The sequence below is a fragment of the Vulpes lagopus genome, chromosome 10, assembly GCF_018345385.1.
Source record: "Vulpes lagopus strain Blue_001 chromosome 10, ASM1834538v1, whole genome shotgun sequence".
Classification (NCBI taxonomy): domain Eukaryota; kingdom Metazoa; phylum Chordata; class Mammalia; order Carnivora; family Canidae; genus Vulpes; species Vulpes lagopus.
In genome coordinates, this window is record NC_054833.1 from 2,254,272 (window position 1) to 2,270,515 (window position 16,244).

Sequence of the window (16,244 nt, forward strand, 5' to 3'; positions counted from 1 at the left end):
TTATTATGCTTTAAGGGCTATGTTCCTATTTGATCAGTAGGTTGCCTTCAAAGAATTACGGGGTAAAAGCACCCCTGGGTATTGCTATGACAGGTGGCAGGAACCAGGAGAACTTAGTCACTGCAGAAGCCTCGGGGGAAGTCACTTCCTTTGGAGGATATGCCTTAATAAAATGTACCTCTCTCTGAGTAGTTTGAATGTCAGACAGATGCAGCCTTTGCAAAAGGGAAAGAGAGGGAAGGTAGGGAAGGGAAGAAATGGAATGGAAGGGAAGGGGAGGAAGAAGGCAGGCAGGAAAGCAAAACATTAATAGGGCATTTAGGGGCATTTAAACAGCCTTGGCATGCCTGTCAGAGAGTACTGTATACCCAGAGCCATGCTTAAGAGAAAACATTTACTCTGGGAGCACTGACACAACAGGCTGGTTCTCCCTCCTGGCAGGAGGAAATGAGTGATGTCTGTTTACTATGGTTATACGTTTGACTGCCTATTTCTAGGAGGTTTCTAGTCCATTGGGAGGTGGTAAGACCCACACTCCTCCCCAGAAGATTCAAGGAAAGATGAAAAGTGAAGTTAAAAATTAAGCTTTTGACAGAGTGAAGTCAAAGGATTTGGTGAAGGATTAATGGACTAAAACTGGAAATTCCAGAAATTCAGTACATTTTAAAGTTTGAAGGCTTCCCAAGGGAAGACAGGATTGCTTCTCCTAAATCAGGTCAGTCTTACTCTTCAATTGCTACTCATGACATGAAACGAACAATTCCACAGAGTGATAAGGGAGCTTCTATGTTAAAGATCTTACCAAATATGTTTAGCAAGCTGGGGAAATTGGGGGGGGGGATCTATTTCCACAGATTTTTTTTCCCAAGGAAAGGTAGAAAGAACATATTTCTAGGGATTAGTGTGAGGCAGACAAAGAAAGAGAGGCATGTGGTGTGTGTTGTATGATGCTTGTGTATCTGTGAGTGATGTGGGGTGTCTGGTGTGCATGGTGAAAGATATGCATAAGTATGTTTGCGATGTGTGCAGTGTGGAGTGTGTAGTTTATATATATATATGTGTGTTGTGTTGAGCTGTGTTTGTATGTGTGTACAGGACATATGTGTATTATGTGTGTGGGTACGGGTGTTTTCATGTGTGTGTATTTTGAAATAAACAGCAGCGAAAAAGATGCTTCAGCGTGTGATAATGGTGGTTGACCAGCTACTCATTCAAAAATATTTTGCAAATCCAACCTTTGAGAATCCGTTCACACAAACTGATGTGGCCAAAGCTCAAGGTGTTGATGAGCACATGATCAGTGCCTGTTGGCTGGCAGTGGTTGGTGTGCCCAAGAAGGAGGGTGTGTGAGAAATGACCTGGTTCTCCTTGAGAAGGCAAAATTAATAGGTAGACAGTTAACCTTCAGCCTTATTAAGATATAAGACAGCTAATTTATTTTACCTTTACTTATTCCTTTTCCAACGTTCTTTTTGTACATTCAAATTTCTGACCTTGAGCCATCTATTCTTGCCTAAAAACATGTTTGGCATTCCTTGCAGGGCAAGTTTACCATCGGTGAATTCCCTCAGTTTTTGTTCATTTCACTTTTGAGAGATGTTTTCACTGGACATGGAATTATGGGCGGGCAGAGTTTTTTTCTTTTTAAATAATTTTAAATTTAAATGTCCATGTATATTTTTAATCAACTAAAAAAGCATAAAAGTGCAATGTTAAGGGAAGCAGATGGTTGAGTTAAATGGGTACTGGTGAACGGAGGAGGCATCCCTTTGATGCATATTTTAAATCTTTCTGATTTAAAAGGAGTACTGGGTGGTTTTTGGTCAGTTCTTCCGTGGGTTATGCTGACATCAAAGTGTTTTATACTTACAGGGAGACCAAACCCTTCAGTCAGAAGAGGAGAAACTGGAACCCATTATGCAAATGGACAACCAGATCACTCCCAAGAAAGGTAGGAATTATTCACTATCCCACTACATAGGCTTTCTCTTTCTTAAATATGACATCATAGGGGCACCTGGGTGGTCAGTCGGTTAAGCCCTCTGACTCTTGATTTCAGCTCAGGTCATGGTTTCAGGGTCATGGGATTGAGCCCCACATAGGGTTCTTCACTGGGCGTGGAGCCTGCTTAACATTCTCTTTCTCCCTCTGCCTCTTCCCCCCACATGCATGTGAACTCCCTCTCTTAAAAAGAGAGAGAGAGAGTGAGAGAGAAAGAGAGAGAGAGAGAGAGAGAGAGACATCATAGATTCTAGGTGAGAAGATTTTTTTTCATAAAAACGTATAAAGGGTTGGGGTGCCTGGGTGGCTCAGTCAGTTGAGTATCCAGCTCTTGATTTCTGCTCAAGTCATGATCTAAGGGTCATGGCATCAAGCCCCATATCAAGGCTCCATGCCCAGCACAGAGTCTGCTTGAGCTTCTTTCTCTCCCTCTCCCTCTGCCCTTTCCCTCACTCTTGCTCTCTCTCTCAAATAAATAAATAAATAAAATCTTTTTAAAAAACCTTATAAAGAATCTTAGAAATGTTAGGAAAGGAAGTGAAAAAAAATAATTCTGCTATAGTTTCCCATTAGAAAAACCTCAAATAAAAAAATTCATATACTTTAAGTCACTGTGATTCTTGTATACTTAGTTTAATCATTTGGTGGAGAACATGAGACAGAAGTGTACTATTTTTGTTCCAGCTCAAGGAGAAAGAGACAGATCCTTGGCACGATGAATGTTCTTGAGATCCAGCTCAAGGAGAAAGAGACAGATCCTAGGCAGGATGAATGTTCTTGAGTCATTCTATCCTTGGGCATCAATACTTGCATATCCTGAAAACTTTTTTTAGGCAGACTGTTTATTTTGACCAAGGCAGGGGAAGGACAATAAGAAATTATTATTTTCTTAGAGCTATATGTATGTGTCTCACCCCTCCCAGAGGTGGGGGTGGGCAATGAATTATATTCTTTTTCGATTTATCTAAAGATGAGTGGTCTATTAACTTTAAAATTTCTTCTTGTATTATTTTTGATATTTATTGATTTTGATAGTTTTCTATTTCTGTTTAATCTATAGTCAAACTTACATACAAGCTTATAAAACGTATGAACTGATATATATATCAATTTATATCTATATATAATTTATATATAATCAATTTACATATACATAAATTTATTTCTGCCCTTTTGCTTAACATTTCTTTTCAGTTCTTGGCTAACATTTCTTTCAGTTCCTTTATTAGTTTTCGGTCTTCAAATTCTCTTCTTTTTTGATAAATATCCTCAGGATTTTATCTTTGGCTTTGAGTATCCGTGAGTTGGACACACATTATCTACTTTTGCTCATCCCAAGCCCTTTGGAATTTCCCTTGTAGTTTACTTTTTATTTTTTTTTTATTTTTTTTTTGTAGTTTACTTTTTAACTCAAGGCTTATTTAGAAGTAATTCATGTTCTTCCTGGAGCAATGTGGAGGAGACAAGTGGATAAACTCAAAAGGGTGCCCTAACCATAACATCAAGTCTGCCTCCTCTGCACATGGTGAGGACTGTCTCCCCTTTGCTCTATAGAGGGTTTTTTTTTTTCCCCCTCACCTCCAAGGATTCCCTCACCCCTGGCAAGCATTTCTGTTAGTTTTCCAGGTCCATTCACCTTCCTTTTAATTTTAAAGATTAGGTTTAGAAAGCTTTGAAACAAGCCATCCTACTTGTAGGATGCCTACATGTGTGGTTGGAGAAGTTTTTTTCTGATGGCCCAAGAACAGTGAGTTTTAGGCTGCAAGCCAAAGGAAGAACTGGCTGATGACTGAATTTTTTTTTCCCCTCTGCCTAGCTCCATGGTTCATTCACCATGGGCAAGTTTCCATGGTCCCCCGGCAAAGTGGGGGTCAATGTGTTTGGCCCTCAACAAGCCAGTAGGTCTTTGGCATCTAAATGTCTGGGAAGAGATTCTCTTAATAGACTCTCCCATTGCCAGGCCTTGGCACTTGACTCCTATTGTCCCTGTGCCCTGGGAGGCAGAACAAAAGCAAAAACAAGTAAAAATCTCTGAGATCAAACGTCTTCAGAAAAAAATCTGCCTTCAATGATCAGTTCATGCCTTGAAAGCCTATCTGCACTATACCCTTAGCCTGAATATTTCATTCTTTCTGGCAGATCATCCATACTTTCAATGAAATATTTTATTTGATTGACTGATTAATTGATTTTTATGGGAGAGGGAGAGAGAGAATCTCAAGCAGCCTCCACACACAGAATGGAGCCAACACAGAGCTCAATTTCATGACACTGAGATCACGACAAAAACAAGAATCAGATGCTTAACCAACCAGATGCCCTGAAATGTATTTTAAATATATTTCATCTAATGTTTCTATCTATTTACAAAGGGAGATTAGTCCAGAAAACTAGTTTTCCAGGTATTAGTGCTTTTTTTCCCTCACTTAGCAGTAAGTCCAAAATTTGTCTAGCTGAACTTTAAAACTCTTAGGAGTCAGCAATGCCCTTTTACCCTCCTGTTCCCCCTTCTGGAACGTCTACAGCAATTGCCCAATGCCTGCTCCACCACTGTACTACCAGGAGTACTGGGGCCATAGAGTTTGCCTCTCCTTTCACAAGTCCATAGATAGAGAAATATTGTGCCCCAGCATGGATTGTTTCTAGGAACGCCATTCACATCAGTTTTAGATCACTTAGATGAAGAGATTTGTGACTTTGAGCTAACAAGATTTTGAGGAGGCAATGGAGTTGAGCTGATATTATAAGATGAGACTTTCAAAGAACCCTGGAGGAGGAGGAGTGTGTTTTGTATGTGGGATGAACATGGATCTTTAAGGACCAGAAGGGGGAAAAGGGGACTATGGTAGTCAGAATCCTAAGATAACCCCCAAGATTCTGGCCCCTGGTGTACACGCACCTTCTGCCAGTTATTTAAGCAAACCCTAAGCTAAGTGCTGCCTGAAGGGATTTAGCAGTTTTAAATATGGTCCTAAATCAGCTGGTCTTAAAATAGGGCAATTATCCAGGAAATTACCCAGCCCTTAAATCTGGAGTAGAGATCAGAGACCAAGCAGTTAGAGATACTCAAAGTGTGAGAGGGTTCAAGATAAAAGATCCTTTCTGGCTGGTTTGGGAACTGGAGGAGGCCATGTGAACAGCATCTTGGAACTGTAAGCAGCTCCCAGATGATAGCCAGCAGGGAGACAGCAACCTCACTACTACATTCATAAAAAAAAAACTGAATTCTTCCAATAACCTGAATGAGGTTGGAAATTGCTCCTTGCTTAGAACCTTCCACTGAGAACTCCTCTGGGCTGGTCCCTTGATTTTAGCCTATGAGACCATGACCAGAAAACCCAACCACACTATGCTAAACTCTATGCTCACTATTAACTTTGTGAGTTAGTAAAGGGGTGTTGTTTTAAGCCATTACATTTGCGGAAATTTTTTTACACAACAATAGAAAATGAACACACTTTGTAAAACCTATCTACAACAGAACCTTCAACAAAGCATTATCTGAAATGTAGAAACATTAGAACCACTCCATGTAAATCAGGAACAATGGTATAAAAGGCATGGATATGTGGTGCTCTCCACAATATACTGGTGGTTCTGACCCAATGAGAATATGAAATTAAAGGTCTGAGGTTAGCAAAAGAAGAAATAAAATCATTACTGTTTGCATATTCCCTACATAGAAAACCTCCCCAAATTAGCAGACATATTTTTAGAAACAACTGTAACTTTTGGCTAGCTGGCTGGATATAGTAGCTATCTTTAATATAAGTCTAATTCGGTTCTTTACACCAACCACAGGCAATTAAAAAAATGTAACTAAAGAGACACCAAAGTATCCTCCATTGGGTTGTAATGTAGGTTATCTCTTCCCTTTGGGGCTGGCCAGCAAATGTGCATTTTGATCTATGCCAATCTGATATGTGATCATAATTTCTCAATAGGTTTTTAAGATTTATCAAAATATAATTGCACACAACAAAATCACAGCTCTTAGGTGCATTTTAGATGAATTCTGACAAATTCATAGACTTGTGAACAAGACTCTTAGAACACTACATTACTTTAAAAATTCCATCAGGTCCTTTCTGGTTCTCTTCACCCAGAAAGAATTGTTATTATGATATCTAACCACACACATTAATTTTGCCTGTTTTTAAAATCATAAAAATAGATCTCTCTAGTACGCACTTTTTGGTGTCTAGCTTCTTAAGCTGTATATTTTTGCTGACATTCATCCAGATTGTTGAGTGTGTATTTCCTTCCTTTTTATTTTTGAGTAATGTCCATTGTATTAAAATAAAGTATGTTAATCCATTCCAAACATTCAGCTATTTTGAATAAAGCTGCTATAAGTATTTTGGTAGAAGTTTTTTTGCTAACTTATGTTGTTATTTCTCTTGGGATAATGCCATTTGTTGAAAAAGAGTTTATTTTCCTCCTCTATATTGCATCTTGTGCATTTATTCAAAAGCATTTGACCGGCAGCCCTGGTGGCTCAGCGGTTTAGCGCCACCTTCAGCCTAGGACAGGATCCTGGAGACCAGGGATGGGGTCCCACGCCTGGCTGCATGGAGGCTGCTTCTCCCTCTGCCTGTGTTTCTGCCTCTCTCTCTCTCTCTCTCTCTCTGTGTGTGTGTCTGTCATGAATAAATAAATAAAATCTTTAAAAAACAAACAAACAAAAACAAAAGCATTTGGCCATGTCTGTGCATCTGTTTCTGGACTGCCTACACTCTTCCATTGATGAATTTGTTTGACTTTACACCAACATTACACTGATTATTCTAGCTTCACCCTACCTTAAGAAGTACATTATATTTTTATTGCAATTTTTCTGTGCAATGTGCTTATATGACAATTCATAGACCACTGATACAAATTAGAGAATGAAACAGTTTCCTTGAAAGAAAATCTTTGCTGTTATTAAGGGAGCTTACTTTCAAGACTAACCCAGAGTATTTGTAAGTAGTTCCTTTAAAATAGGCATGAACCAAACTATCTGAAGGACTGGTTTAATTTTCTGGGACATTCTTGTTGGGATTATATTTTAGGGAGGCATGGGACTGCTTCTTATTATATCATAATTTCTTAAAGGCCATTAAGTACAATGAAATTTTAAATTAATATGTAGGGTTCCATAACATACTACTGTATGTCAGCTACACTTGAATATATATATATTCATATATATATGTATATATAATACATACATAATATTGTATGTCAGTTATACTGGAATATATATATTTCCCAATTTCTGCTTCCCATATATATATGGTTCCAAATTTCTGAGTGCCCTTCCTAAAGTTGCTGTATGGTTTTATCTCAGCTGTGTTAACAATGGACACTTTGTTTTACTTCTTAGTTCAAAGTTTTTGTTCCTTCCGCTATGGATTATCTCTCCTCTTGCATCTCTGTAACGTTGCATTAATGGCACAGAACATGTGTCTGAACCTCACAATGGTAATCATGGTGAACAGCACAGGTCCACACAGTTTGCCTAATACCTCCACAGAGGAGCACCTGGAAAACATAAAGGTATATGAAAAATACTATCCATAGTCATAAGTTTAAAATCCTATCTTGCTAATTAATTTGTGTAGAGATTGAATGTTATCATAATTGATGTGACAGTAATTACTAGAAAAAGAAATTCAGATCTTCATCTATTTTGCTAGTAACCTAACTGTTTAAACATGTTCCATGATTACAGCATGCCTTAATATTTGTGAAGGGCTTTCTTATGTGAATATTTCTATATGAAGAAGAAGAAAACCGAGCATTAGGGTCCCTAGAGAAGTTTGACCAGAAAAAAAAAGAGAAAGCATTTCAAACCAGAGTAGAAGTGAAGATACATTGTTTATTTTTTTAAGTTTTTGAATAGACAATATATTTACATGTTTCACTAATATTCTCTCTGGAAGATAATGAGTTGCTACCAATCAGAATATGTAGTACAAGAAAAAAAAGGAAATGAATGGGAAGAATATTGTTTATCTACTCTTTCTATGTTCTGTTATGAACGCACAGGCAAACAAACATACTTTCTTATTTTCACCTTTTTCTACATTAAAAATAACTTGATGTGCAATGTACTGCACCTTAATTTTTTTTTACATAATCATCAGATCTAGGCTTAGATATGACACATATGTAGGAATTCCCAGACAGGGAATTTAAAATACCTATAGTTAATATGTTAAGGGTCTAATGGAAAAAGTTGGTAACATATAACACTAGATGGGTAATGTCAATAAAATGAAAACTATGAGAATGAATAAAAAAGAAATAGAAATCAAGGCAACTATAACAGAAATAAAGAATGCCATGACAAATTCATAAGTAGTCTCAACATAGCTGAGGGAAGAATCAATGAACTCCAATATGGGTCAACAGAAATTTCTCAAGCTGAAATGAAAGAGAACAGGTGGGGTGGAAGAAAACTTAACAGAATATCTCAGAATTGTGGATAATATCAAGTGGCTCAGTTGGTTAAACCTTAAATTCTTGATTTCGGCTCAGGTCACGATCTCCTGGTGATAAGATTTGGCTCCATGTCTGGCTCCATGCTCAGCTGGCATCTGCTTGAGATTCTCTCCCTCTGATCCTTCCCTGTTCTCTCAAATAAACAAATTTTTTGATTAAAAAAAAGGGCATGTTATATAAATGGCTGGAATACCAGAAAGAAAAAAAGAGAGCGGTAAGAAGTAATATTTGAAAAATTAATGACTGAGAGCTTCCAAAATTACTGGCAGACACCAGACAAGATCGGGCATGTTCAGGGTGGTATGGCCATAGACAAATTATGGCAGACACCAAACCACAAGCCCAAGAAGCTCAGAGAACACCAAACAGTATACTAAAAATATAAATAATTAACAAGAAAAACCAACTAGACATAAACATATTTAAATTGGAGAAAACCAAGATAATCAGAATATCCTGAATGAAGACAGAGGGAAAAATGTCTTATCTACAGAGGAGCCAAGTATAAGAATTACAGAAGACTTCTTACCAGAAACCATCCAAATAAGAAAAGGGGGGGGGGGGGATCTTTCAAGTGTTGAAAGAAAAAGAATCTGACAAGTTAGAATTCTATATCCAATAAAATTACATCAAAAGTGAAAGAGAATAAAGACTATTTCAGGCAAATAAAAACTGAGGTAATTTATTGCCAGCAGGCCTGCCATAAAAGAAATGTTAAAAGGTGGTATATTTTAATCCAACTATATCAATAACCACTTTACTTATTTGTTTGTTTGTCTTAGAGACAGCCTGCGAGCTGTGTAAGAAGGGGCAAAGGGAAAGGGAGAGAGAGAATCTTAAGCAGGCTCCACATGGAGCCCAACTCTGGGCCTGTTCTCACAACCCTGAGACCATGACCCTGAGATCATAAGCTGAGCCTAAATCCAGAGCTGGACAGTTAACCAACTGAAACACACTGGCACCCCTCAATAATCACTTTATTTTTATTTATTCTTTTAGAGATTTTTATTTATTTATTTCAGAGAAAGAGAGAGAGAGAAAGAGAGAGAGAACATGGTGGGGAGGGGCAGAGGAGGAGATGAGAGAGAAACCAAATGCAGGGCTCAATCCCCCCTGACCCTGAGATCAGACCTGAGCTGAAATCAAGAGTCAGATGCTCAACAAACTGCATCACCCAGGCACCCCTCAGTAATCACTTTAAATGTGAATGGTCTGTATATGCCAGTTAAAAGACAGAAATTTTCAGATTTGATAAGAAAGGTCCTCAGATATGAAGTCTACGAGAAAAGTCTTCTTAAATACAAAGACTCCGATAGATTAAAAGTAAAGAGATAAAGAAAGATGCAAACATTATGCTACCATGAAAACACTAATCAAAAGAAAATTTAAGTAGGCATATTAATTTCAGACAAAGCAGAATTTATAGCAAGGAAGATTATCAGAGATAAAGGAGTACTACCTAATGATGAAGGAGTCAGTTCTCCAAAAAGACTTAATAATCCTAAACATGCATGTTCCTAACAACAGAGCAGCAAAATACAGAAGGCAAAAACTGTTCAAAATGAAAGTCGAAAGAGACAAACACAAAATTGGTAACTGTTTTCTATTTGTTACATCTGTTCTGTTTCCATTTTTTTTCATTTCATTTTTTCTTTCTCTGGGTTTGAGTATTTTATGTGATTCAGTTTGTAGCATTGATACCTTATAACACAGTATTCCCAATTTTGCTGTCCCATCTCTTATCACAATGCTGTTATTCATTTCACTATCTACATGCTATAAATACCCATATATGATTACATTATTACCTTAAATAGTTATCTTTTAGATCAACTCAAGATAAAATATTTTATGTTTTTTATTCTTTTCTGATGCTCTTCTTTTATATATATATATATATATATCCATGCTTTCAAGCTATCTCACTTTCTGTCTGCAGAAAGAATTTTTTTCTTTTTTATCTTTTTTTACAATTTTTTAAAAGATTTTATTTATTTACTCATGAGAGACAGCGAGAGAGGCAGAGACACAGGCAGAGGCAGAAGCAGGAGCCACACAGGGAGCCTGATGAGGGACTCGATCCTAGGACCCCCGGGGATCACGCCCTGAGCTGAAGGCGGGGTTAAACGGCTGGGCCACCGGGGCTGCCCTGCAAAAAGAATTTCTATTAAAATTTCCTTTGTTGGTAATGCTTTTGTTTTTACAAATAAGAAATCTTTGCATAGCCCAAGGAAAAAACTTTTTTTTTTTGCTGTGTTTTCTTCTAGAGGTTTTATAATTTTAGGTTCTACATTTAAATGTAGGATTTATTTAGACTTAATTTTTACATACATTGTCTTGAAGATTCTTTTTCACATATAGATATACACAATTGTTCTAGTTGAAAAGACTCTTCTTTTTTCACTGAATTGTCTTAGAATGTCTGCTGAAAAGAAATCAGTATTTATAGGACTAATACTACCTACTTGATTTTAAGACTTGTCATAAAGCTATAGCAATCAAAACAGCATGGTATAGCTTACAAAAAATAGTTGCTGAAATAGAATAGGAAGTTCAGAAATAGATTCACACACATAAGAAATCCTGATTTTTTTATGATCCACAAAAGAACAAACATAAAATTGGACTCCATCAAAATTCAAAAAAACTGTTGAGAGAATAAAAAGACAAACAGGAGATAGGGGTAAATGTTTTCAAATCATCTAATATAGGATTTCTATCAAAACTGAATAAAAATGAAACTAAAAGCTCAATTAAAGAAATGGGAAAAATGTGAACAGATGCTTTACCAAAGAAGATACATAGATGGATGGCAAATACTCATGAAAAGATGCTTTTCTACATCATTAGTCATTAGGAGCATGCAAATTAAACCACACAGGTTTATTACTACTATATGCAATTCAACTGGCTAAAATTATGAAGATTGGACATTCCAAGTGTTGGCAATCTCTCACATTGTTGGTGAGGATACAAAATGGTAGACTCATTTCAGTTAAGCATATGAGTACCATATGATCCTGCCATTTCATGCCAGGTATTTATTTATTTTTTTGTTTTGTTTTGAATTCTTGGGTCTTGTGCTTTATTTTTTTTTATTAATTTTTATTGGTGTTCAATTTACCAACATACAGAAAAACACCCAGTGCTCATCCCGTCAAGTGTCCGCCCATGCCAGGTATTTACTGAAGAGAAATGAAAACCTATATCCATACAGAGACTTATACATAAATGTCACAGTTGCTCTATTTGTAATAGCCAAAAACTAGAAACAAGTATGTTCACCAATAAATGCATAAACTGGTACATCTATAAAACAGAGTACTACTTAGCACTAAGAATAAATGAACTAAGGACACACAGAACATCATGGATGAAACTCAAAATAAGTAGGCTGAGTGGATTAAGCTTAAACAAAAAAGTTATATATATATATAATATATTATATTTTATATATATAGCACATATATACATAGCATATGACTCCATTTATATAAAACTTCCAGAAAATAAAAACTATGCAGAGTGACAGGCAGATCATTGGTGAAAGAAAACCAAGAGGGAGGAATTACAAAAGAAGTAAGGAAACTTCTGGAGATGGAGAATACATTCATTGCCTTGATTGTGGTTATGCTTTTGTGAGTGTACACATAATTAAAAATTTATCAAGTTGTATGCTTTATGCCAAAGAGTTCAATTGTGACAATTATGCCAATAAGGTTCATTGTGACATCTGTACTTCAAAAATTTGTTAAAATCTTTTTATCTAAATTTTGAATAATCTTGAATTACATTCATTGTAGCATTCCATTGCTTTGGTTTAAATATTGAGAACCCCATGTTCTAGAGAAATGGCTATTCAAAGGGGCCATCTACTGAATCCTTCACTATAGCAAAAAAGGAGAGAACTTGCACTGTGGAGGCCCTATAGAACCTCTTGCTGTAATCCAAGGAAACTGATCTCCTTCAAATATGAGTCACAGAAAAGGAATTCTCTTTGCTGCCATACAAAGGTATTAGATGCAAAAAATGAGAAAATATAGCATGTAATTATTCCAAAATATGAAGACTCACCAGAAAACTGTTTCCACAGAGCAGATCTAATTGTAACCTGAAATTACAAAAGGAACCTAAAAGCCATGAAGCAATTATAGTTAGGGAAGGAGCACCACAGGGCAGTACATACAGGAGCTCAAAGCAGAGACCGTCAGGCAACAGGAGGCGATGCTCAGGCAGTAGGCAAATGAAGACAAGTTCACAGAACTCAGGGAAGGACTATGGGAAAACAAGACAGAACAGTTTAGAAAAGAAGAGAAACCAAGCAAAAGAAAAGAGAATTGGCCTTCTTCCTTCATTGTGTCATCCATTATTTCCACAGTTCAGCGTGAGACTTTCTCTTTGTGATTTGATCTATCATTACTGTTCTCTCTGGGAGTAGTATTTATGTGGGGGAAATATTGTTTTGTGAATGAAGTTAATATAGAGGAATCAGAGGAAGAGAAAAGGCAAGAGGACATTAATGACTGCGGTAGGCATAGTACTCTACAGAAGAGTTGACATATCATAGTGATGTTCAAGAAACAAGTATTAAGTGTCCATGCTGCTGGGGGTTCAGAGGGTGTCCTTGACCACAAAGACTTTACATTATAGTTGAAGTTACCACTAGTACATGTCAGGACACACAAGAAAAGTTTTTATGGCAGGACAATAAAGATCCCATGATAGAGAAAGGGGCAGAGGGGGAGCTCCTTTAAACTTAGTGGGCTGGCAAACCAGTTACCTTGCATCCCTGAATATTACAGTAACTCACTAGGATCCAGAGTGGCTCCATGTGTCTCCTTATTTCTTTCAGAACCCCGTGTATAACTGGAGTCCTAAAATCCAAGGCATCATCTTCAGTTCCATCTTCTATGGTGTACTCATCACCCAAATTCCTGTTGGATACTTGTCTGAAAAATACTCCATCAAGAAAATGATTGGCTTTTCATTATTCCTCAGCTCTCTACTTAGTCTGTTAATGCCAATGGCAGCTGAAGGTGGTGCAGCTTTCCTCCTGGCATGCCGAGTAGCCCAGGGAGTAGCCCAGGTATTAAGATAACACAAAAACTGAATAGGGTTTAAATTCACAGGAAGTATCAGAAATCAGCTGTCCCAATCCTTCTAATTGCAGGGGTCGGCATTAATATCTCAACACATGATATGGGTCAAGTGGGCTCCTCCCTTGGAACGAGGCCGACTTACTACCTTGAGTCTATCAGGTAATGACTTAAGGCCTAGAATGTTTGAATCCCATTGTCATTTCATTATATCATGTTCTTCCTAGAGCTATAAAAGATGTGTGTTTTGAGGTGTCCAGGGCTTTGGAAACCAACTGTTCCAGCATCTTTGTTTTAAAGATGCAGTAATTGTCTAGAATGAAGAAAAGGCTTCTTCATCTCAAACAGCAAGGAAAAAAAAAGAGAGAAAAGCAAATATTTTATTATTTTCTTCTGCTCAGTGTTATGCTTTACAAATGTATTTCACTGAAAATTGTTGATTGCTACTGTGAGGCTACATTATCTTTATTCTCAGGTGTCTGTGTTCTTTAGGGGTTTTCTTTGTGTCTTCTGATTAGGAAATCTGCTGGGGTCCTTTATTGTTCTGCTTGTGACTGGATTCATCTGCCAGTCCCTGGGCTGGCCCATGGTCTTCTATATTTTTGGTAAGTCTCCTTCTATAACATCCCAGTCATTTTTCAGAATTGAAAAAAATTAAAAATAAAAACTGACTATAATGTCAGTTTTATAAATAATTTAATTTATATAAAGCTAATGACATCAAAAATCATGAATTTCATTGAAGGAAAGGGAGAAGTCAACATTAAGTCCACATTACAAGCAGAACTAATACATATGTCATTGTATATAACCTCCACAATTCTATAATGTAGGTACTGGAGATCCATACCCCTTATATGAAACCCTGGGGGAAAGAGATGACCCATTATTGTTCATAAAAAGGAGTATACTAACTGAAGCAATGCTAGGAAGGAGATACGTAGGGGAAGACACCCCAATCCCACTCAACTTTCTCTTTCTTACCTTCTTCTCAGGCTGCTTGCCTAATCTATCTAGAAAATAGATGACACAGGGGCCTGTTGATGTTCATTCAAGCCAGCTATCTGTGAGCAAGGCAGGATACAGAAGGGTAAAGAATGAAGGGCCTAGAGGGACAAACAGAAGACAACTAATGCATACTGCGAACAAATGGCAAAGTCATAATGTGAAAACATGCCTTCTGTCTTCCAAATGCCACTGATCTTCATCACTAAATTAGTCATCAGTAGTAGGTAATGAGTAGCGACAATATCCAAACCCTATACCAGGAAAGGGGCTGATAACACTGGGACCGTCTAGTCTGGTAAAAAGAAAACTTGAGAGAACATGCGTAGAAGAGAAATGCACCCCTGCTCTATATTACAAAATGAAAACTAATTAGCAGAAATTACAGGGAGGTGAGGTTTGTGCTCCAGGAATGACATGCTCAATAATTAATGCTGCTTACCAGTCCTGATCAAAGGTTGGATGACCTCTGACATTCACACTGTATTCTTATTCCAACGTCATATGCATGTGTACAGCAACATATGTCATTTGCAATTAGCATAGGTGGCTCCAGGAGCCTCAGAGAAAAGCACTATGCATTGTACTAGGATAGCAGCTTTCCCATGAATTGCCTCATATGGAGGCACCTGGAATGGGGGGAAAGGCTTAGAGAGTAGCAGGGTAGGGATTCAGGCGGCTGCCTCCACAAATCTTTACCTTGAGGCGTCACATAGTGCCAACCAGATGCTAGATGGCCTGCCCCTGCTGGTGACAGAGGCAAGACTAAAACCAAGAGGTTTTGTTTCATTTGAATATTTTTCTTGATATAGTTAAATAAATCTGGATCCACACTGCTTTAAAGAACAAAATAACATCTGCCTTTGAGCAGCTTCTAATCGCTGTAGAAAATATCCCAAAAGAGCAAATGGCTTACAAACTCACATTTGTGCTTAAAACAGCCATCCATCCTGCTATGTTTCTTTTCACTCAAAACTTCTCAAGTCTCCTCAAATCTCTAAAATGGCTCCCTTTCTTCTCTGCTTTCTCTCATGTCACCTCCCTTTGAACACCTCCTTTTGAGAATTTATTGCTCAATCTGTCTGTACCCACTGCTTCAACCTCCCAGATTTCTTTCTTTTTTTAAATTTTTATTTATTTATGATAGTCACAGAGAGAGAGAGAGAGAGAGAGAGAGAGAGAGAGAGGCAGACATAGGCAGAGGGAGAAGCAGGCTCCATGCACCGGGAGCCCGACATGGGACTCGATCCCGGGGTCTCCAGGATCGCATCCTGGGCCAAAGGCAGGCGCCAAACCGCTGCGCCACCCAGGGATCCCCACCTCCCGGATTTCTACGCAACTTCTATCTGACTCGTGTCTGACCCATTCTGTCATTGAGACAACTCTTGATCATTTACAGCTTCCATCAGAGTTGCCCTAAGTCCGCACTGAGCCCATTCTGGCGCCTCTCCAGCCAGACCCTCTTCATGAAGCAGAGTCTGTGGGTTTGAGATTATATGCTCATCAGAGCCCATGGTCATATTCCTAGTCATCACTCCCAGAATTATTTGCTCAAAACAAGGCTTTTCAAATCTAGCAGGATTCTTCTGCACATCTATTGAATTTAGACTTGGTTGAGGAGGGGCAGGCAAAACGGCTTGCAGAAGATGCAAA

General features: G+C 37.8%; 1 protein-coding gene across 15 annotated transcripts in view; it reads left to right on the plus strand.

Moving 5' to 3' along the window:
• The first annotated feature begins 424 nt into the window (after positions 1 to 424).
• SLC17A1 (solute carrier family 17 member 1) overlaps positions 425 to 16,244 on the plus strand; it is a 75,338-nt gene continuing 59,518 nt past the window's right edge. For 4 of the 15 annotated variants that reach the window (XR_005990134.1, XM_041770079.1, XM_041770080.1 and 1 more), the window contains exons 1-6: positions 1,421 to 1,557; positions 1,873 to 1,951; positions 7,370 to 7,542; positions 13,343 to 13,576; positions 13,661 to 13,748; positions 14,105 to 14,191. Coding sequence is in view for 10 of the 15 variants with exons in the window: in XM_041770079.1 (XP_041626013.1) it covers positions 1,522 to 1,557; positions 1,873 to 1,951; positions 7,370 to 7,542; positions 13,343 to 13,576; positions 13,661 to 13,748; positions 14,105 to 14,191 (697 nt within the window). In the remaining 5 variants the exon portion in view is untranslated. Of the gene's footprint in view, positions 716 to 1,367; positions 1,390 to 1,414; positions 1,558 to 1,872; positions 1,952 to 3,398; positions 3,527 to 7,369; positions 7,543 to 13,342; positions 13,577 to 13,660; positions 13,749 to 14,104; positions 14,192 to 16,244 lie in introns of those variants that run through there. The other 11 variants (XR_005990138.1, XR_005990136.1, XR_005990135.1 and 8 more) reach the window with 9 other exon arrangements.